General features: G+C 38.7%; 1 protein-coding gene across 1 annotated transcript; it reads left to right on the plus strand.

Moving 5' to 3' along the window:
* The first annotated feature begins 5456 nt into the window (after positions 1-5456).
* On the plus strand, positions 5457-18297 carry MAPK1IP1L (mitogen-activated protein kinase 1 interacting protein 1 like). Its single transcript, XM_036264136.1, has 4 exons — positions 5457-5555; positions 13135-13156; positions 13799-14506; positions 15561-18297. The coding sequence occupies exons 2-4, from the start codon at positions 13139-13141 to the stop codon at positions 15570-15572; spliced, it is 738 nt and encodes a 245-aa protein (XP_036120029.1). The 5' UTR covers positions 5457-5555; positions 13135-13138; the 3' UTR covers positions 15573-18297.
* Positions 18298-21136: the final 2839 nt, after the last annotated feature.

The raw sequence follows: 21136 nt of genomic DNA on the forward strand, positions 1-21136 counted from the left end.
GGCTAAAAGAAACAAGATAAAATATTAAACTTAAGAATTTAGGCATTACCTCAGGGAAAAGCCTTGACAGAGAAAGGGAACTACTTAATTGCTAATAGCTAGTCTGGACCACACACTTAACAGCGCTTTGGGAGTCATCCTGCACTAGTCAGGAAATAAACTTGACTTTTCTATTTCTCTCTGAAGTTTTTCGGTACATTAATGCCCCCCAGCCCCATTTTTTTTAAACTACAATATCTTGAGTCATACTATGATTCCTAAAATATGGTGATGGATTTTTTTAGGTTTCTTGGGCATTTTTGTATGAAGAATACAAAAATATATTCTATATTCTATAACCATGCCATTCGCTTAAATAATTAATAACAGCAATGGTTTAATTTAAAAGAAAAAGATTCAAGGAAGCTTTTAGTCAGCCTGTGGCTAGGTTTATTGATTTGGTGATCAGATCTGTGTTCTTTCCTGAATTTCAGCTGATGGCAAACTGTGGTCAAAGAATGGCTTTCAATTAAAGTTTAGACTTCTTATTATAAATAATAATACAAAGAATGTCTTAGAAATGAGAAATCCTTTAAAAAGTAGAATAAATGTGGCAGTTAGGACTCATATCATTATACAAATTCCATTTCTTTTTATAAGTAAAACACAAACCATTATCATTTATTCATGAACCGAAGCCATTAAGATAAATCAAGTTATCAGCTTCCTGTCTCTGAAGTTTGGATCATTTTATAGATCCACATAATAGAGAGCTTCCTTCCTATGAAACAAAATCCTTGAGACCTAACTCATAAGTATATGCTTAGTTTACATTAAAAATATTTTTGTCACTTTTAGCTATAATTAGTCAAATCAGTTATATATTGATTTTGGTAGAGCAAATTTCATAGGGAAGTAGACTTAAAATAATTATAAGATTCCTGGGGACAACACAAGATAAACAATGCTGAAATTTAAAATAGCGTGTGTGTTTGGTAATTTAATACCCAAATGAAGAAAAAATTTTAAGTCAAGCCCGGCTGGTGTGGCTCAGTGGTTGAGCGTCAACCCATGAACCAAGAGGTCAGGGCACATGCCCAAGTTGTGGGCCTGATCCCCAGTGGGAGGTCATGCAGGAGGTGGCCAATTGATGTTTTCTCTCATCAATGTTTCCATCTCTCTCTCCCTCTCCCTTTCTCTCTAAAATCAATAAAGAAAAAAAAAAAAAAACATTTTTAACTCAAGCAAATTGTTTCTACTTTGGAAAAAATATCTTTACAATTTTGATTTTAATATAATCAGTTTTACATTCATTTTTATTTCTGAAGAATGAACAGAAAGCACAAAGTGTTTACTTTTTTAATGGCCTACCAGAAATGAGCAACAGAAGAATCTGTCTATACTATTCTAATACATTAAGATATTGGACACAAGCCTGGCCAGTGTGGCTCAGTGGATTGAGTGTCCCGTGGACTGAGAGGTCCCGATTTGATTTCCGGTCAAGGCACATGCCCAGGTTTTGGGCTCCATCCCCAGTAGGGGGTGTGCAGAAGGTGACCAATCGATGTCTCTCTCTCACATCAATGTTTTTATCTCTTCCTCTCTCTCTAAAAAATTAATAAAAACATTTTATTTATATATATATACACATACACACACACCCTTCTGTATATATATTGGACACAAAATGGAGGTAACTTTGAAATGCATTGGTTTCTAAGTAGAAATGTGGACCAATGGATATAACCAAATGGAAAGGGATTTGGGGGAACATGAACCTTATTTCAAATAAAGCCAGAATCTTTTTTATTTTTTTTATTTTGAATAGGCAACTCAATCCTAAATCTTTCTTTGTCTTTATTTCCTAAGATATAAAATGTTGGTAATAGTTGTCACTTGACTTCTGAAGGTTAATTTCTTTTTTTTAAAGGTTAATTTCTTCAGTTAAGAGGTGATCCTTGGAGCATACTTTAAAATAATTTCTGTATAGCTGTTAAGTGCTAATGTGATAATAGGTTTTCAAAGTATCCCCTTAGTGGACCCTGCAGATTCACACTCACTGTTTTTGTCTGTAATAGATTTTCTTGGCTTGATATAACAATAGAGATAATACAATTTGGATTTATGGTTTAGACTCTGCAATTAGATGAAGAGTTGCAATTTCCTCCGACTCTTAATAAGGTTTATGTAAAATTGATGTTTGCCTAAGTTATTTTAAAAGTTGATTACATTTGCAGGAAGTAAAGATACAGGCATACCTCATTTTACTGTGCTTCACTTTATTACATTTCCCAGATATTGTTTTTTTTAATTGAAGGTTTGTGGCAGCCCTGTGACAAGCAAGTCTATTGGCACCTTTTTTCTAACAGCATTTGCTTACTTCGTGTCTCTGTGTCACATCTTGGTAACTAAGTATTTCAAACTTTCATTATTATATTTGTTATGATCTGTGATCAGTGATCTTTGTCAAGTCTCAGCTGATGGTTAGCATTTTTAGCAATAAAATATTTTTAATTAAGGTATATACTTCCTAGACCTAATGCTATTGCACACTTAATACAGTATGGTATAAACATAACTTATATGACTGGGAACCCAAAAAAGTACATGACTTGCTTTATTTCAATATTCACTTTATTGCAGTGGTCTGGAATTGAACTTGCAATATTTCCAAGGTATACCTGTAATCATTTTCATGTGGTTATAATTAAATCTAAGCTTTCAGACTTTCAAAAGTATAAAACTCAAGGAAGGTTACTCATATTATGCTAACTTTGCTAGAACTGGATAAATTCTGTATAAACCAAGTATGAATTTGATATATACTTGATTATGCAGAGTTTAAGTAGTAACTCACAAAGATATTAGTACCCTTGTCAGTCAGGGTTGTATGATCCACCTTACCCAAAAAGAATATTGTTGTCATTTTTATTTCAAATCCTTAAGTTGATTGTTTCTTTATGGATATGAGTTCAAATAAATTGAACTGAATAAATTTTCATTTAATTAAAAACTTCATATAAAATCCAAAGGCTTTGTGTTTTGTTTTAAAAACATTGTATGTCCTTATCTCATACATTCAGCTAAGAATCTGAAAAAAAAGTCTATATTCTTACACATTTTCTAATTTATAATACACTCCTTTCAGTGTTTAGTGTGTCAGTTTGGGTCTTCCAGAGGCAGTTGTCAAGATGTGATTAAATGTGCAAGAGATTTACTGGGGCCGGGGTGAGGGGAGATACCTATGAAGGTGAAGAAGCTGAAGTCTTCATACCATATTGCAGGTTTGACATCTGTGAAAGAAATGGAAGGATTGGACTGGTTGAGCTCCAGAGTTCAGTGCAGTTCTAAAAAAGCTAGATGGCAATTTAGATCCCGAGCCAAGGCTGTCTGTCCCACTTGGGACAGGAAAGACCTAGTGCTAGAATTCCCATCCTGCTCAGGTATTGGCTGGGAGCATGGGAGAGGTTGGAAGCCATCAGTAACTGATACCCACGATCAGGATTAGGGTGATGTGAGAGGCACTCAACTTGGGCACAAAATGTACTTTGGCCAAAAAGCTCAGTCATGAAAAGTAATATTATGGTGCAACATTTTAAAATCAGAATGCAAAAAAAGTAAAACAATTTAAACACTAGTTTTGTATTATTGCCTCAGGCTTCCTTATGGCTTCTCAAGACACTGCTATTTCACTGCCTCCTATGAGGGCAGGTTAGGTCATTCACACCAGTGGTATCATTTTTCATAGACCGCTGCCTTTATCCAAAAATCTGCCTTCCCAGGCTTAGGTATTTGAGGTTCCTTTATAGCTTATTTTTTGGTATGAGAATTATGTGTGCTATACCATATATCCAGAGATAAGTCTTCATTTAAGAAGTTTATAGTAGCCCTGGCTGGGTAGCTCTGTTGCTTAGAGTGGCATCCAGATATGCCAAGGTTGCAGGTTGGATACCCAGTCAGGCAGGGCACATATAAAGATCAACCAGTGAGCCCTGGCTGGTTTGCTCAGTGGTTAGAGCTGGGCCCTCAGACCAGAGTCTCAGGTTTGATTCCGGTCAAGGGGACGTGCCTTGGTTTCGGTTCTGTATGGCCCTGGTCCAGGTTGCACAGGAGTCAACCAGTTAGTCTGTCTGTCCCTCCCTCCCTCCCTCTCTCTCTCCCACTCTCTCTGAAGATAAAGACAAAAATATTCTTGGGTGAGGATTAAAAATATAAACAAGATAAAATTTAAAAATCAACCAATGAATACATAAATAAGTGGAACAACAAATCTGTTTCTCTAAAATCAATCAAAAAAAGTTTATAGTAAAACGTCCACCCACTGACCCAATAACAGCTTACACAAAGAAGCAAAATGTAAGAATATAGCATCTTTGTTCAGTGGTTAGAGCCTCGGCCTGTGGTCCAGGGAGATCCAGGTTCAGTTCCCGCTAAGGGCACGTGCCTCAGTTGCAGTTTGTCCCTGGCCCTGGTTGGGCTGTGCCGTGGCAGCCACTCAATGTGTCCCTTTCACATCAGTGTTTCCCTCTCTTCCTCTCTCTCCCTCCCACTCTATCTGAACAAAGAATGGAAAAATGTCCTCCAGTGAGGATAAAAAAAAAAAAAAAGAAAGAATATAGCATCTTTTAGCCCAGCAGGTATGGCTCAGTTGGTTGAGCATCCCACACACGTGGCTGGTCCAATGCCCGGTCAGCATATATGCCCCTATTCCCTGTTGGATGTTTCAATCTCTTCCTCTCTCTCTAAAAAATCAATTAAAGAATACTTTTATAATGTATATGTAAGTACTGTATGTATATATTTTGCACTCCATATAATTGTGGCATCACTACTAGCTACCAGGTTCCTTGATGTCTGGGACCATGTGTCAGTCTTTCAGGCCTAGCACGGGAGTACTTTAAAGGTTTTATTCAAAAATGAACGTGGGGAGAAGAGGTACTGATCAGCAAAAATCTGCAAAGAGGCTGTTTCCTTAATTTCAATTTGTGAAGCCGTTGGCAACGTCTTCATTGTTCCTTTAGCTCTCCCCAATTTTGGCCCGAGGGTTCCTGTCCCCAGTCGGGCCGCACACAGCGCGCTTCCAGGCCTGGGCTGTAAACGCCGGCAGCGTAGGGAGCCTGCCCTTGAGCCATTCCAGGAAACAATTTAGCAATTTCCGCCAGGCTGCCCAGACGTCACTAGCCACAGGCGTTCCCTCCGAGCGCTCCGAACTCCGGAAAACTGGGGAGCTTTCCGGTGGCCCACGGAAGAAAGCAGCCGCCCGGAGCGAGCGCCAGGGGCAGCCACGCTGGAGGGGCCGGCCGGGCCGCAGTGCTGCCGAGGGCCTGCGGGGGGCGTGCGCGGGCCGGCCCCGAGGGGAGGGAGGGGCGCCCGCAGGGGCGGTGCGCTCCGCGCCGGTGCTTCCTGTTCCGGCGCCAGGAGGAGCCGCGCGTTGTTGGTGCTGCTGCTGGTGCTGCTGGTTCCGCCGCTGGGGCCGTCGTCGCTGCTGCTGTCAGCCTGCGCTTGGTACTTCAGCCCTTGGTTTCCTCGGACCCGTCGCTGCTTCTCGGCCTTGCTGCGGCCTCGGATCTTGCCGGGTGAGGCTGCTTCGGCACTAATAGGGGTCGCGGAGGGGGGCGAGGGAGCGCGCCCGAGCGGGAGGAGGGCGCGGGAGCGGAGCTGCCTCGAGTCGCTCTTCCGGGGCTAAGGGTTTTTTTTCCCGTCATCTTGGGGCCGCGGGCTGTTCCCCGCCTGCCCGTCCGCCCCCGGGAGAAGACGGAGACGGGTGAGGTCGCGCCCGACGGGTTTCTCCGCTCCTGACGTCAGGCCTGGCTGGGGGGTGGGGCGGGGAGCGGGCCCGGCCCTTCCCCCACCCCTTGCCGGGCGGGCAAGACCCGCTCAGAGGCCGGTTCGTTCCGGTTGATCCCGGCTCCCTTTGTTCATTTAGCCCTAAAGGGCCGCCGGCCGCGAGCCCCTTGGCCCCGAGTTCCCCCATTCATTAATTTCTAATAAAAGGGAAGAGCTAGGCCTGAAAAGATTCTTCGGGGAGTCTTTGACCCTTGTTTGAGATTATCGAGTGTGACAACGTTCCGGTCAATCCTTACTGGAGGAGTTGCTAGCAAGTACATTATATTGGATAAATACCCATTCGAAACTACTGAGTTCTGTAGTATTTTGGTTTTTAGGATTTAGGAACGTGTATTATGCATGGTAGCTTATAAACAGCTGAGCCATTTTCCTCTTTGAAAACCAAGAGTAGTGCTTTTAATATATAAAGATTCTAATGTTGAAGCATCAAACCATGCCCACCAGACCGAAAAAAAATTTTTATAGCATTACCACTAAAGAAATACTCGTGCACCTGGTGATTTTAAGGCCTGTTTCGAAAACGAACCCTCATAACAGGCGAAGGAAGGTAGTCGTCAGAAATCTTTCAGAAGTTCTTTGTTCAGAAGTGTTTATTGCGCAGGGAAAAAACATTTTTCTTGCTGCTGGCGCCTCTGAACCTCCTATTCAAAATTAGTTTGTCTCAGGAACTTGAGTGGAACTTCGAATATTGGCGTGTTCTTGTCCTCCCTCCAGGAGGAACAGATCCTGGGGCCTGGTGTGTTTTGAAATTTAGAAATTGAATTTTGTCTTCAGATTTTAGGAAGACAATAAAGTGCATAGACGTGGCACCCCCCAGCAGGTTGGGGCAGCATCTTCTAACCCAGCCTTCGTATTTGTGCAGCCATAAGCGAATTAATGGAAACTACAAATAGCCTCAGGTCAGGTTTTGCCACCAAAAGAGTTGCCCTATATACTTGAGAACCGTTTCTTTGAATTTTGGAGGTTTCTGAGTTGAGAACTGCAGATAAAGGTTTACGTATCTATCGTAGCAGTTGTAAAAGCTAACGTTTGTTAAGTTTTTGCTATAGGCCAGGCAGTGCCCAAGAGATTTGTTTGCAAATCTGTGAGGTGGATACTATTTCTGTCTACTTTTACCTCTGAGATTTGGAGAGTTCACCTTGTCCGGAGCCAGCCAGGGAAGAGCTGCATTTTATCTAGTCAGTCATACTTTTAGCCTTCACTCTTACAACCATATGCTGTATGCCCATATACAAAGGAAGACAAAAGAATATATCTCTTGCCCACCCGCGGTTTTCCTAGCCCCCAGTGTTATAGGCACTTGATTTATGAGTCCCATTTAGTCTGTCACATTACTAGCCAGTTCTTTACAGTAGAAGAAACTGAGGTTTGTTCAGGTGAACTGACACTGACTGAGGTGTTCAAACCTTGGTCTAAAGGCTCTTTTTTGCTAAACTTTCATATCCCTCCCCTTTCTATATTCTAACCTATCTGACCTGCTAACACTACCCACAATTCTTTTTTGGCCTCCCTCTCAACTTTTGCAGAAATTGCTCTCCTTTCCCTAAGGCCTATCCACCATCCCCCTATTTATTGTTCTTGGAGACTGCAGAGACAGAACACTTCTCAGGATTCCTCCCTTTCTTAATTCCTTAGGAGCTCTTTGAAGTATTCCCTTAGAGCCCTGTGTTTAACCCAAGTCATGTTTAAACACCAGACTGTGAACTCTTGGAGCATTTATTCTGTATAATACTATTCATTTCCCCAAAGCCCAACACAGTGCCTAGTACATATGTTCCAAGAACTAGCTGAATAAATGTAGACAATGTGGCTTATAAGAAGTTGGAAAAATGATTTTTTAAAATTATGTTTTAAAAAAAATTTTAATGTTCAGAAACTTCCAAATCCTCAAAACTGTCGTATATTTTAATTCAAAATTTGTATTTTCAATACACTGATTACCATCATCACCCCTAACTAATCACCAAAAATTCTGATTTCTCATAATAGACATCTGACATGTCTGTAGTACTTGATAAATTATTAAATGTAGTTTTAATTATCTGTGAAGTAGTAGGAATTATTATACCTGCTGGGCAGATGAAAACATGGTCTCTGGTTAAGCTTGTCTTTATCTAAAGACTCAGTTAAAAGAACTGATGTCCGGCCCTGGCCCATGTGACTTGGTTGGTTGGAGCATCGTCCCATGCACCTAACTGAGGGTCCTGGGTTTGATTCCAGGACAGGACCCATGCCTAGGTTTCAGGTTCTAGCTCAGTCTAGTTGCATGCAACCAATCAGTGTTTCTCTCTTTTTTTTCTCTCTCTCTCTCTCTTCCTCCCATTCCCTCCTTCCTCTCTAAAATCAATTTTTTAAAAACAGAAATAACCTTTTTAAGACATAATAAATTAGCCCAGCCAATGTGGCTCACTGGTTGAGCTTCGACGCGTATACCAAGAAGAGGTCACCGGCCCAGGTTGTGGGCCCAATCCCCAGTGGGGGGCATGTAGGAGGCGGCCAGTAGATGTTCTTTCTCATTGATGTTTCTATCTTTCTTTCTCCCTCTCTCTAAAATCAGTAAAGAAAAAAAATTTTTTTTAAAGAAATAATAAATTAAATTAAAGGACTGTTGTGCAGTTCTTATAACCAAGTAGTCCCAGACTGTTTCTCCACTGCAATTTGGTGGTCTTTTGAAATATTTCTTGTCCAGTAGTCAATAGTAATTTATGGAGGTCAACTTCCTTAAACCTTCCTGTGATTGAATTACCAGTTTTAAAATTACTGTTACTGCTCATAATATAAAATGAATATTTTTCAGTTGATACATAGTTTTGGAAGGAATAGCTTTAGATTATTCCAAGAAAAAAGAAGTAAATCTTCCCTGTTTATAAACTTTTTTTTTTTTTTTGCCAGTTCAAGGTTACATTAATCTCATCTGAAAGTCTTTTTTTTTTTTTTTTTTTTTAACATTCTGCCTCTCTTATGTTGAAACTAATGTCCTGCTTCTTTTGTTTGTTTGTTTTTTTAACCTTTTTATGATGAAAGTATTCCCCAAGATGTAAATTTGGACTATTTCCAGTTAACATGAACACTAGGCATGGAGGGCAAGTCACTATTGTGCACCTGTATAGAACAGGAAGTGACCTATTTTCCGTTCCTTTGGTCAGAGCTTCATTATTTTAATAAGATTCTATTGCTTCCTCTGCCTTCAAGGATTTGATTTTGATTTTTTAAAAATTTTGAAAGACAGCCTGGCCAGTGTGGCTCAGTGGTTGAACGTCGACCCTGCACCAAGAGGTCATCAGTTCAATTCCCAGTCAGGGCACATGCCCAGGTTGTGGGCCAAATCCCTGGTAGGGGGCATGCAGAAGGCTGCCAATCGATGTTCTCTCTCATCGATGCTTCTGTCTCTCTCCCCCTCCCTTCCTCTCTCTCTAAAACCAATAAAGAAAAAAATCTAAAAAAAATGTTTTTAAAGAATTTTGAATCTGTTTAATACTGTTAACTTATGGTATAACTTATATTTTGATGTAATTCTATGACTAGTTAACTTTATATTATGTATGTATGTTTTTCAAAAACTAAGAGGGAAAAGAATAATTCTGAACATTTGAACAGCAAGACCATATGAAATTGAATTGCTTGCTTTGTTAGTTCTCTGCTCCGGAATTAATGTGAACTTTGACACAACCATTTTCTGTTTCAGCAAGGTTCACCCTGTTGGAAGCATGTTAGCCTACTGTGGACTTCAGACTTGCAATTCACTGATAAAAGTTTCTTCAGGTGTTAGTTAGTCCTAAGAATTTACTATTATGTGACTGACTTTTAGTATAAAACAAACCTTAACTTTGGAATGAGTGGATAATTATATTTGCTATACATTTGAGTTTTTTCATATTCTGAATAAAAAGCAAAGTTATAGCAGTTGTGAATTAGTAAGCCTCGTGTTCTGTTTCTTCATCATTCCTTATGATAACCAAATTATACTTAATAATGACTCTACGAATGCAAGGGTGGCTCAATATTAAGCAATCTGTATATATAAAATTCACTGTTGATGGGGTCAGAGGAGAAAAAAACTGATATCAACTCATTAGATGCCAAAAGACCTTCTGAAGAACACTAGTGTATAGGAATAAATAATTATAACAATATAGGCGTAAACAAAAACTTCTTTAATGTAATTTTTCAACCTCAAACTAAAAATGAGGATTAACTTAAACAGGAGAGTTGGGAACAAGTGCTTACTCTCATTATTTAACATTTTTTTGTTGTTTAAGTCCTAGTTGATATGAAAGAGAAAAGAGCTGTAAAGATGGAAAAGAGGGTAAAATTATTTTTTGCAAATGCTATAATTCTTTACCTGGAAATGCCAGGGAATTAACTGAGAAACTTTCAAGAATAAAATAATTCAGTAATTCGCTGCTTACAAAAGTAGTACACTAAAAATTTTAAGCCTTTGCCATATAACATATGAATAACCAATCAGAAATACAGTGAAAGCCAATTTTATGACCACAAGAAAAATTTTACCAGTTAGAAATCTACCTCACAAGAAATGTATAGGAGACATGATTTTTTAAAACTACTAAGTGATAATAAATGACAGTTATTGGAACTAGGAAAACATGCCTTGTTCTTGAATGGGATTTGATATTTTAAATATATCAAATGTCCCCTAAATTAATCTGTAAATTTAATGCAATTCCAACCAGAACACCAACATATTTTTTTGGATCCTCACCTGAGAATATTTTTACTTTAATCTTCAGATAGAGCTGGAGGGAGGGAGGGAGGGGGGGAGAGAGAGAGAGAGAGAGATGTGAGAGAGACACGATAAAGTGTTGCGATAAGGTGTTGCTACCCGCATAACCCCAAATGGGCTGGGGATGAACTGCAACCAAGGTACGTGCCCTTGCCCAGAATCGAACCTGGGACTCTTTGGTCTGTGGGTGATGCTCTTACCACTGAGCCATACCGGCCAGGGCCAGAACATCAACATTTTTTAGAATTTTTGTTATAAAAAGATCTGAAAAAGGTAAACATGACAATACTCAGAATAATATGAAAAAACGAATAGTAATAGGGCAACTGATGTTAAAATATATTACAAACTAAAGCTGGCATAATTAAGATAGAATTTTGTGGTGCAGATTAGTAGAAAAGAGAGTCCACAGTACCTGTGGGAAATGATGGCGGGGTGGTGGTAAAGAGGCTTGGTTCTGGAATTAGGCTATACCTGGGTTTGAACCCTTTCTCCACTGGTCATTTAGCTCTGTGATCTTAAACAAGTTAACTTGATAAGCCTCCTTTTCGTCAGCTGTAAACTGGGGGTGGTAATAGAATTTGCATTTGTAGGGCTTTGAGGCTACTAAATGAGATTATGCACTTAGCATGGTGCCTGTTCCATGGATGTTCAATAAATACTCGTTGTTGTTTTGTTTTTGTTTTATTGGTTTTAGAGAGGAGGGAACGGAGAGAGAAAGACATCGATTTTTTATTCCACTTATTCATGTTTTTTTTTTATCCTCACCCAAGGACATTTTTCCATTTTTTGTTCAGATAGAGAGAGAGAAACATGGACGTGAAAGGGACACATCGAGTGGCTGCCACCTGCACGACCAACCAGGGCCAGGGACAAACTGCAACCGAGGTACGCGCCCTTAGCGGGAACGAACCCAGGTCTCTCTGAACTGCAGGCCGACGCTCTAACCACTGAGCAAACTGGCCAGGGCCCACTTATTTGTTTTGATTGATTCTTGTATGTGCCCTGACCAGGGATCAAACCTGAAACTTTGGGTTATCAAGACGATGCTCTTAACTACCTGGCCAGGGCTAATATTAGTTGTTAATAACAGTAGAATATGTTAAAGGTAGGTCCACAGATCAGTTCAGAAAAGATAGATATTTCCATAATTATTGTTTGGAAGAACAGAAAGAGTTTAAACAAATTAAACCATAAAAATACTGTAGGAAAACATAGGTGATTTATTTATTTATTTTTATTAGAGAGAGAGAAACATTGATGTGAGAGAGAGAGATTGTTCAATTGCCTCCCGTACACGCCCTGACTGGGGAATCAAACCTGCAACCTAGGTATATGCCCTGACCAGGAATCAAACCCAAGATCTCCCAGTATACATGATGACACTCCAACCAACTGAACCGCACCGGCCAGGGCTGGTGAATTTTTTTATAAACTTGGAGTAGACGAGGACTTTATAAAACAGAAGCCACATATACTTTGGAAAGATTGATAGTTCAACTATATGAAATTAAAAATATTTGTAGTACCCCCAAAAAATAACATTTAAAGTATCTACAGATAAAGGGAATTCCGGATAAATTTATTTATTTTTTGTCTCATATATGACAGAGCTAGCCAATTTCCTTACTATCTTACAAAGTTGTTTTTTTGTTTGTTTTTTTTTTTTTAAGAAAGATGTATACTACTAAGTAGTAAATTTATCAAGGGCAAAAGACTGCATACTCTCTTGTTCTATTCATAGGAAATTTAAAAAATTAAGTCAGAAACTGATTACCAGGTAGGAAGGGGAGTTGATTGGAGAGGAGCATGGCTAAACCTCGAGTAAGGGAAATGTTCTGTATCTTGGACACACAGACTTGTTAAGCTTGTTGACCTAACACTTAAAATCCTTGCATTTTATTAAGTGTTAATTTACTTCAATTTAAAAGTTAATTAAAGTGGTCCAAGCACATGAGCAGATTTACAGAAAAAGAAGTATAGATGAAGTATTAAATTTAAAAGATGCTCTACTTGCTACTTATCAGTTAAAACAAGGTGCCATAATTGAAAATTTATAAATTTTATTATATGTGGTGGCGAAGAGAAGGTAGGAAATGTAAATTGGCAAGGGACTTTAAAATTGGCATAGGCTTTTGAGGTGGAATTTAGATAACTACCTGTTGACTGGAAATTTTACTTCTAGTAAAATTCCTGGTGATAGATCTCACGAGTGAGCAAAGATACGTGTTCAGACATGTTCATGCTGTCATTGTTTCAAACAATGTAAAATGCAAACAAACTAAACTGCCACCAAAATGAGTGTGTAAACTGAATTATGGATCACTTTTGTATGCTGTGCAGCCAGTAAAAAGGGATGAAGTTGATAGAGCTATATAAATTGTTACGGAAATGTTTCCTGCATAAAGAAAAACACTTTATGTGAATGATTAAGATTCCAGTTAAATAAAAATAATGTATGCAAAGAAAGTTCCTTAAAGAATATATAAGAAATAGTAAAAGCTGGTTTTGAAATATTCCTTCTTCCTTTCTTTTTCTTCCTTTCTTTCTGTTTTTGTTTTTAGGAAAATGTCTGATGAATTTTCGGTAAGTTGATGCACTTATTCTTTATAAGTTTTTTAGCTCTTAAGAAAACAGCATAGTTCTAATAGTGGCCATAAGTCTTTCAATTTAAAAGAGATGCTTTCTGTGATTCTTGGGTTTTGGTCTGTGGGTGTGGGGGGAGTGGTATGCAATTTTGTTAGGTTATTTGCCTTAATTTGCTTATATATAACGTTTGAAAATATATATTGGAGTGTTTCTGTATGAATCCTTAAGTATTCTGTTCTCTTTTAACCTCATATTATTAATAATAGCCAATGTTCATTGAAAATTAAATACCAGGCACTGTGTTAACTGCATTACTTAAATTATCTCATTTAAGCCTCAAGTTAACCCTAAAACTGTTTGTTGAGGAAGCTAAAGCTCAGAGAAAGTATATAACTTGTTTGAGATAAAGCTGGGATTCAAATCTACAGTGTTAATTATCTGCATTAGGAAACTTGAGCTTCTTTGAGAAATTTGCATTGTAAAGTTGATATTCAAGGTAACCCCTCAAGTTTTGTATTAAATGAGTTGTTTTTAAACTGAACATTACGGCTTTTGAAGATGTTATAGAGGTTTATAATCATGTTAAGCGTGACTTACTCCTAAATACGATCGGTAAGACATGCCTTTTTTGTATTGCAGTTGGCAGATGCGCTACCTGACCACTCTCCTGCCAAAACTTCTGCAGTGAGCAATACAAAACCGACCCAGCCTCCTCAAGGCTGGCCAGGTTCCAACCCTTGGAATAACCCAAGTGCTCCACCTTCTGTGCCATCCGGACTCCCACCAAGTGCACCACCCTCCACTGTGCCTTTCGGACCAGCACCAGCAGGAATGTATCCCTCTGTGCCTCCCACTGGACCACCTCCAGGACCCCCAGCACCCTTTCCTCCTTCTGGACCATCATGCCCCCCACCCGGTGGTCCTTATCCAGCCCCAACTGTGCCAGGTCCTGGCCCCACAGGGCCATATCCTACACCAAATATGCCCTTTCCAGAGCTTCCTCGACCATATGGTGCACCCACTGATCCACCTGCAGCTGGTCCTTTAGGTCCATGGGGATCCATGTCTTCTGGACCTTGGGCACCAGGAATGGGAGGGCAGTATCCTACCCCTAATATGCCATATCCATCTCCAGGGCCATATCCTGCACCTCCTCCTCCCCAAGCACCAGGGGCAGCACCACCTGTTCCATGGGGCACTGTTCCACCAGGAGCCTGGGGACCACCGGCACCATATCCTGCCCCTGCAGGATCATATCCCACACCAGGACTCTATCCCAGTCCCAATAATCCTTTTCAAGTGCCTTCAGGACCTTCTGGTGCTCCACCAATGCCTGGTGGCCCCCATGTGAGTGTTTAATTTGTTATTTAGCATGCACAATAGTCACATAAGCACAACTGAAAGATTTATTTGTCTCCAGTTAGAGGGGAAGGATTAGAAAGCTTTTAAAACTTTCTAAAAGAAAGTGTGTATGTTTGTGTGTGTAGAGTAAATTTCAGGTAAAGCATTTAAAATGATGAAAACAGGTTAATGGTTCCCGGTACTAAAAATGAAAGGAAAAATTTTGAAAAATCCCCGAAAACTTTGTAATGTAGAGAGGAAAAATCGATTTGTTGTTTCACTTATTTATGCATTCACTGATTGATTCTTACATGTGCCCTGACCTGGGATGAAACCCACAACCTTGGTGTATCGGGACGATGCTCCAACCAACTGAGCTACCTGGCCAGGGCTCATTATGTTTATTTTTGTATAACATTTATACACAAATTTTATTCTATTAGAAACAGATCAAAGAGATCTTTACTAGAGCATCCAGGGCATTGAATGTGTAACATTGTCTTTTATGCAACTTTCCATAGTGCCTTTTAGCCAAGGTTTTGTTAGATTCATAGCAGCAATTAGCTCAAGACTCTACCATATTCTAAACTGTCAGTTATGTGTAATGCTTTATGCTTTACTGTCTGTTAGCCCAGCTGGAGTAGGGTTGACATCATAGTTGAGGAGCCTATCTTGGGCATATGACCAAATAGAAAAGCACCCCACTTCTCCCATGAAGTAAGCCAAGTGAGTATTCAAATGCAGTCAAGATTCTTCTTGAGGGAAAACATCTATTTACTCTTAACAAAATAATCAAATCTCCAACTAGATTAACTTCACACACACACCCCACCCAACTGTAAAGGAAGAAAATCTTGATTAAGTGCCGCCAGTTTCCTTTCATTAGTATAACTTCTTGCTATGTGTTCTCTTGAAAAGTTATTTTTGTAAGTTGTATGCCAAAATAAGTGAGATGGCTTGCTCTTTGGATTTATTAAGCAATAAGTTTATACCACAGCCAGGAGTTAATAAACTCCATTTTACAAAATCTAGAAGTTTACTTTTTTTTCTTCTATTGCAGTCTTACCATTAAGTTAATGGATGAAGAGATGACGCTTTGCTTTTTGAAGTACATATATATGCGCATGAACGCATATATAAAAATTGCTGGTTTCACTATTAGAGGGCATTCATGAAAGAACAACTCTTGCACCTCTCAGAAGATATCTGCCTCTTGTACTTGGATGTATAATATATCAGATGGATACAATCAGATAAAAATGTAAAAGTAAATCATTCAAATGTGATTTTTATTCAGTTTTTATGGAAAGTTAAAATAAGTATATTGAATAGCTCTTTGATATAATTTGTTTAAAACAAAGTTCGGATTTGTTTAAATTATGAAACTACACACTTAAAAATCTAAGATGATGTGTGGATTATTGTTCGAATCTGCAACCTCCTTGGCAAATTATTTCAAGTATTTTTCTATAATCACTTTTTCCCTAAGTGAACACACTTTGAAAACATTGTCATAATTTAAACAAATGATGCTTATCAACATCTTGAGCTGTTCTACCTATAGAATAAATAAACCTAGTTCTCCTGAGGTTCTGTTTTGAATATACATTTTAAAACTGGCAGCAATTATTGTCAGATGTTGAGTTTATTAGGCAGTGTTCATTTTTATCCTTGAGATTTTAGTAAAAACTTTGATTTTGAGTTCACCTGATTTATGTTACTTAGCCAAATAGGTCAACCAGCTCTAAAATCTGCCATTTATGGAAACTTTCTCCTTTTTAATGCAGGCCAACATGTATGTAAACTATGCTCTTAAAGAATGGGTGATCTCTGTATTACCTTAGAATAGATTGGATGTCCACATTGCTTTGGGAAGAGCTCAAGGAAGGAAATAATTCTCTCCTTTGTCTTGAACCTCAAACTAGAGAAACCTTGGGAGTTGCATCATAGTGACAAGTAATTTGCAATCCCATGAATCACTGTTCCACCCAGAGCCTTCCTGGTAGCGCCTTTTCCCTCAGTTCTTTAGGAGCACATCCCTTAATTCCTCCCTGATACGGAAAACTGGCACACTCTAGGGGTCTGTCATAAACACGATATAGCGGTTATGTTTAAAGAACCTTAGTCACACAGGCATGACTATTCTTTTTGTACAAGTGTGATCAAAAATTTGTATCTGTCTTTCAGAGTCTGGTTAAGCTATGTCATTGTCTCTTGCATAGTTTCCTGGATCTGTTTGTAAAGTGCTATGGTTTCAGTTCTGTATTTGTTAACAGGTAAATAGGTAGAATTAAGTGCCATCTTGAAAATTATTCTCTTACTTTAACACTGAAAATAATAAATTGTAGATCTCTGCAATTGAGTTTAAAGAAGTGTGATTGTATTACTTAAATAATTGTTGTTTGTAACCATCAAAATAGTCTGAGTAGTTTTTTTGGCACCTTATCTTTAAATCAGATTCTTAATTTTGGGATAGAACTGACTATTTGTGAAATAACATTTTGAAACTTAAAATATATCCGTTGGATTACTAAAATGTATTGTGAATTTCTTCACCAGTATAGGACAGATTTATGCTAGCACTCTTGTTTTTGCTTAGAAATAAAGTATTTTAGTAGTTTATTTCTCTTATAGTTAAAATGTCAAGAATGCCAAATGCTGCCAATGTAATGGTTTGATAGCTACCTCCTTTTAAGAAAGCAAGATGGTCACCTTTGGGAGTAACATTCAGTGTTAAACCTCCCTTTTATAAGTAGATGATAAATTCAAGCTTCCAGAATTGAAACTAATTTGTTTAGATATTTTCAGATAGTGAGTGTTAGTTTATAATATAGTGGCTCAAATGGTCTTTTTATCTTTCACTTCCTTGCAAGGCCACGTGGCAGCTATTTTACAACATTGTTGGAGTCTGTTGCAAAGTAGCCTTCAATTTACAAAGCAGATAGCCCTAGAAGGTGTCATATCATAAATTATCAGTCAGTATTATGTAAGCTAACCCTGGAGGCATAAGATGATAGGAAAACTGAGATGGCAGAGAAGGTATCTTATGCTTATTTTGGTTGCCATGCATTAGGATTAAGTCGACAACTCTGGCTTTAGGTGCGATATTTAATGTAACACTAGGAAGGATAATGTTTAACTAAAAAGAGGTAGCCATTTTGAGGGTCTGTAATTGAGGAGCCCATTTATTACTGCAGAAAATCTTTTGTTAAAGGATTTGAGGGGCCATGAACACAAGATTTGGAATTACTGTTCCCAGTATGTTAATTTTGCTAGTGGCCTATACTGCTCAGTGTTCCCTAGACAATACTGCTATTTTAACCTTTGCTTTACAGTGACTTTCCAACTGATATTTGGAGGTTTTTTGTTTTGTTTTGTCTTATGAAAAATGGAAATCAAAGGGAACAGAATTTGCTTTTATATTTGTAATTCTTTAGAGTCTAATTTCTGAAATTGGGAAAGGTGCCACAATTCTCAAGGGTATTCTGGGCAATAAATATTTTTAGGTTCAGGGTGGAGTTAAAATCGGACGTTTCAGTGGGGGAAACATCTAAGGAATATTTCTTTTTACAAGGGAATAATTTACTTTAAAAAATAAGTCATTCTAGGCTAAGATGAGTTTATGGAAGACTACTTGTTACCAAGTATTTAGTCATAAGTGAATATGAAGTATGGAATACGCTGGCATTTGGATTTAAGAGCAAGAATTTTTTAATATGTTTTTATTGATTTTTTTTTTAGGGAGAGAGAGAGAAACATCGATCTCTTCCTACCCCCCACCCCCCAAGGATCTAGCCCACAACCCAGGCATGCACCCTGATGGAATTGAACCAGGACCTCTCAGTCCGTGGGACAATGTTCAATCCACTGAGCCACACCAGCCCAGCTAAGAGCAGGAATTTTTAAGTAAATTTGGTGGAGATTGTTGAGATGTATTGAGGAACAGTGTTTCTGTAATTTGAGTTAGACTTTGAAATGTTAAACCTAAAAATGACAAAAAATTAAAATATAGACCATATATTCACACATTCAGTTCCCAAGACTCAAGGCACCTTATTAAAGGAGTTTATAAAGTACCTTGGATTGTCTTTACTGGAATTACCTGACCTTTTCATGCTTTAGGATGGCTGTTTGCAGCTCTGACTCTACAGCCCTGTTTTGGTATTTATTGATTATGCAGGAGCAGACAAGACTTTTTTGATGTTTAAATCAAACATCTATATTTGCAGTGTCACTGGGGCATTTCTTCTTTTCTTGCTGCTTATGTGTTTGGTGGCCTGCTCTTCCAGCTCCATGGACAGGCGCAAGGCCTTGATGACACCTTGCAGGGCTGAGAGGTGCTTGGTTTGCTGGGCCAGGGCAGACTACCTTGTTCACATAGGTCTCCAGGTTGTAGTCTGGGTGCTCAGTCATCTCAGAGAGCTCAAGGCAGCCTAGCCCTTGCTGTATAATCTCCTTGAGTTCTTCCATGGCCCTCCTCCAGTTCCCTGATCTGAGTCATGGCTTCATTTAAAGCTGGACATCTGAGAAGACAGTTCCTCTTCTTCCTTAGAAAAATGGCCTGCAATCAAAGGGATCAGGGACCCATGAGAGCTGGCTTCTGTCTCTTCTGTTTCTATTTGAGTTGGCTGCTCCCCACTGGGCATTCTGGGGGTTCAGCTCCTTGACCCTGTCTCCATATCTTAGTATATTTAAAGCACATTCACAAGAGCTTGTACCTGATGAGATCGTGGCAATCTATGGCCTTGCTCTGGCTGGAAGGAGCAACAAGACCTGTCCATTTTACTGTTCATTGTTTTCAGTAGAGAACAGTAATAGGACAGAAGAAAAGGGGTGAATTTTTGGCCTTGAGCTGTCACACCACTACAATGGAATATTAGAATATTTTGTAGGAAAGAAGTTGTGCCCATGACATTTTACCTCATAAATAATTAGTGCTACCTATTATACTCAGATATACAGCTTTTGAAACTATGTGTAGATAAACCATAGCTCTATTAAAAGTTTCAATAAAAATACTGTGCCTAGTTTGCCTACCAATCAGTTGCCTACACTTTTAAATGATTAGTGCCATGTCTTCCTCACCCTGAATAATCCAGTGCTAGCTTTATTAAAATGCCACGGTTGTAAACCCTAGGAATTAAACCTGAGCATAGACCTTCTAGTGTTAACGTTTTTGAAAAGCAGAAGGCTAAATGCAGAAGAATCACACTGATACACTGTGCTATGCATAGAAAGTGGTGGGTGGCTTTCAGGGAAGACTAATCCTAATAGAGCAATATTTAGTAGGAAGACACTGCTCTTTTTATTTTCAGAATTCTGCCAATTAAAAGTTGCCAATAAAATAATCAGTATTAAAGAAATACCATGCAAGCTTCTGGCTGTAGAATATTTCTGAGAACTGCATTCATTCAACAGACACTTAAATGTCTGTGATCCAGGTGCTTAGCCAGATGCCAGAGAGAGAGGAAAGAAAATGCCTGTCCTTGAGAGGGTCACCGCCTAGGGATGGCATTACAGAACTCATTAGTATACCCATTATTAGTTCAACCACCTAGATCAACTTATTTTGGTATTCCTGCTGGTGGAAATTCTAGACCAGCCTTTGGGCATTTTAAAGAGCAAAGTATACTATACCTTTTTTTTTCTTTTTTAAGTAAGAAATTAATGTTTTCCAAAATTACAGGTTTGTCAGTATAACTTTTGAAGCATGCAAATTAATGGGATGTTTTTCCTCTTTTCCCCTGGATAAAGGCACTTTCACTGCCTGTCATTGATTAGCAGATACTGATTTGTTGCCATTAAGTAAACTTGATTTCTTTGTGCTCTATAAAGGTTTTTTTGTATTTTTTTCTTGATATTGTTATTTTTTTTATTGACTTAATGATGACAAATTTAATGTATGTAATTGTCTATGCATTTTAAGTTAAACTGCCTAAAATGTGATTTGAGACATATACATTTGTTTGTATTATGAACTGTAAGCAATCTGTTCAGACGTTAGGTTTTATCACCTGCTGCTGTATTTGTAAACAAAGACAAATATGTTGCTTTAAGAAGTAATTATAATTAGGAATAGTCTATGGATGTGATACTTGATATTTTTTAAGATAAACTTGTTTGCTTTTGTGTATTATACCTGAAAACTTTTTTAAAATGTATTTTCATGGCTTTACAGTTTTTCTATGTATTTTATTCTTAGGCCCTATTCTGGGCTTCCTTGAACAAGTCCAGAGCCTAATTAACTGCAAATTTGTTGACATAAAGAAAGACAAAGGGCCTGAGATGCCCCTCTGTGTGTGAACTGCATTCACTAAGGCATTTATATGGGCTATCTGGGAACAACCCTTCCTCCACAAACCCTCTTTCAGCAACATGGTGCCAATGTGAGTTTCCTCTTCTCCCTTCAGGGCCAAGCTATTCTTTGTAGCCAGGTTCTCTGTATATACAAAGTTATATCTGCCCCTGCTGCCACCACCCCGGCTTTCTTTTTTTTCCCTCGCCCAAGGACATTTTTTAAATTTTTTATTCAGGTAGAGTAGGAGGGAGAGAGAGAGAGAGAGAAATGTTGCCATGAAAGGGACACATCAATTGGCTGCCACCCGCACAACCCAACCAGGGCCGGGGACAAACTGC

The sequence above is a fragment of the Molossus molossus genome, unplaced genomic scaffold (genome assembly GCF_014108415.1).
Source record: "Molossus molossus isolate mMolMol1 unplaced genomic scaffold, mMolMol1.p scaffold_m16_p_1, whole genome shotgun sequence".
In the NCBI taxonomy this organism is placed as follows: Eukaryota; Metazoa; Chordata; class Mammalia; order Chiroptera; family Molossidae; genus Molossus; species Molossus molossus.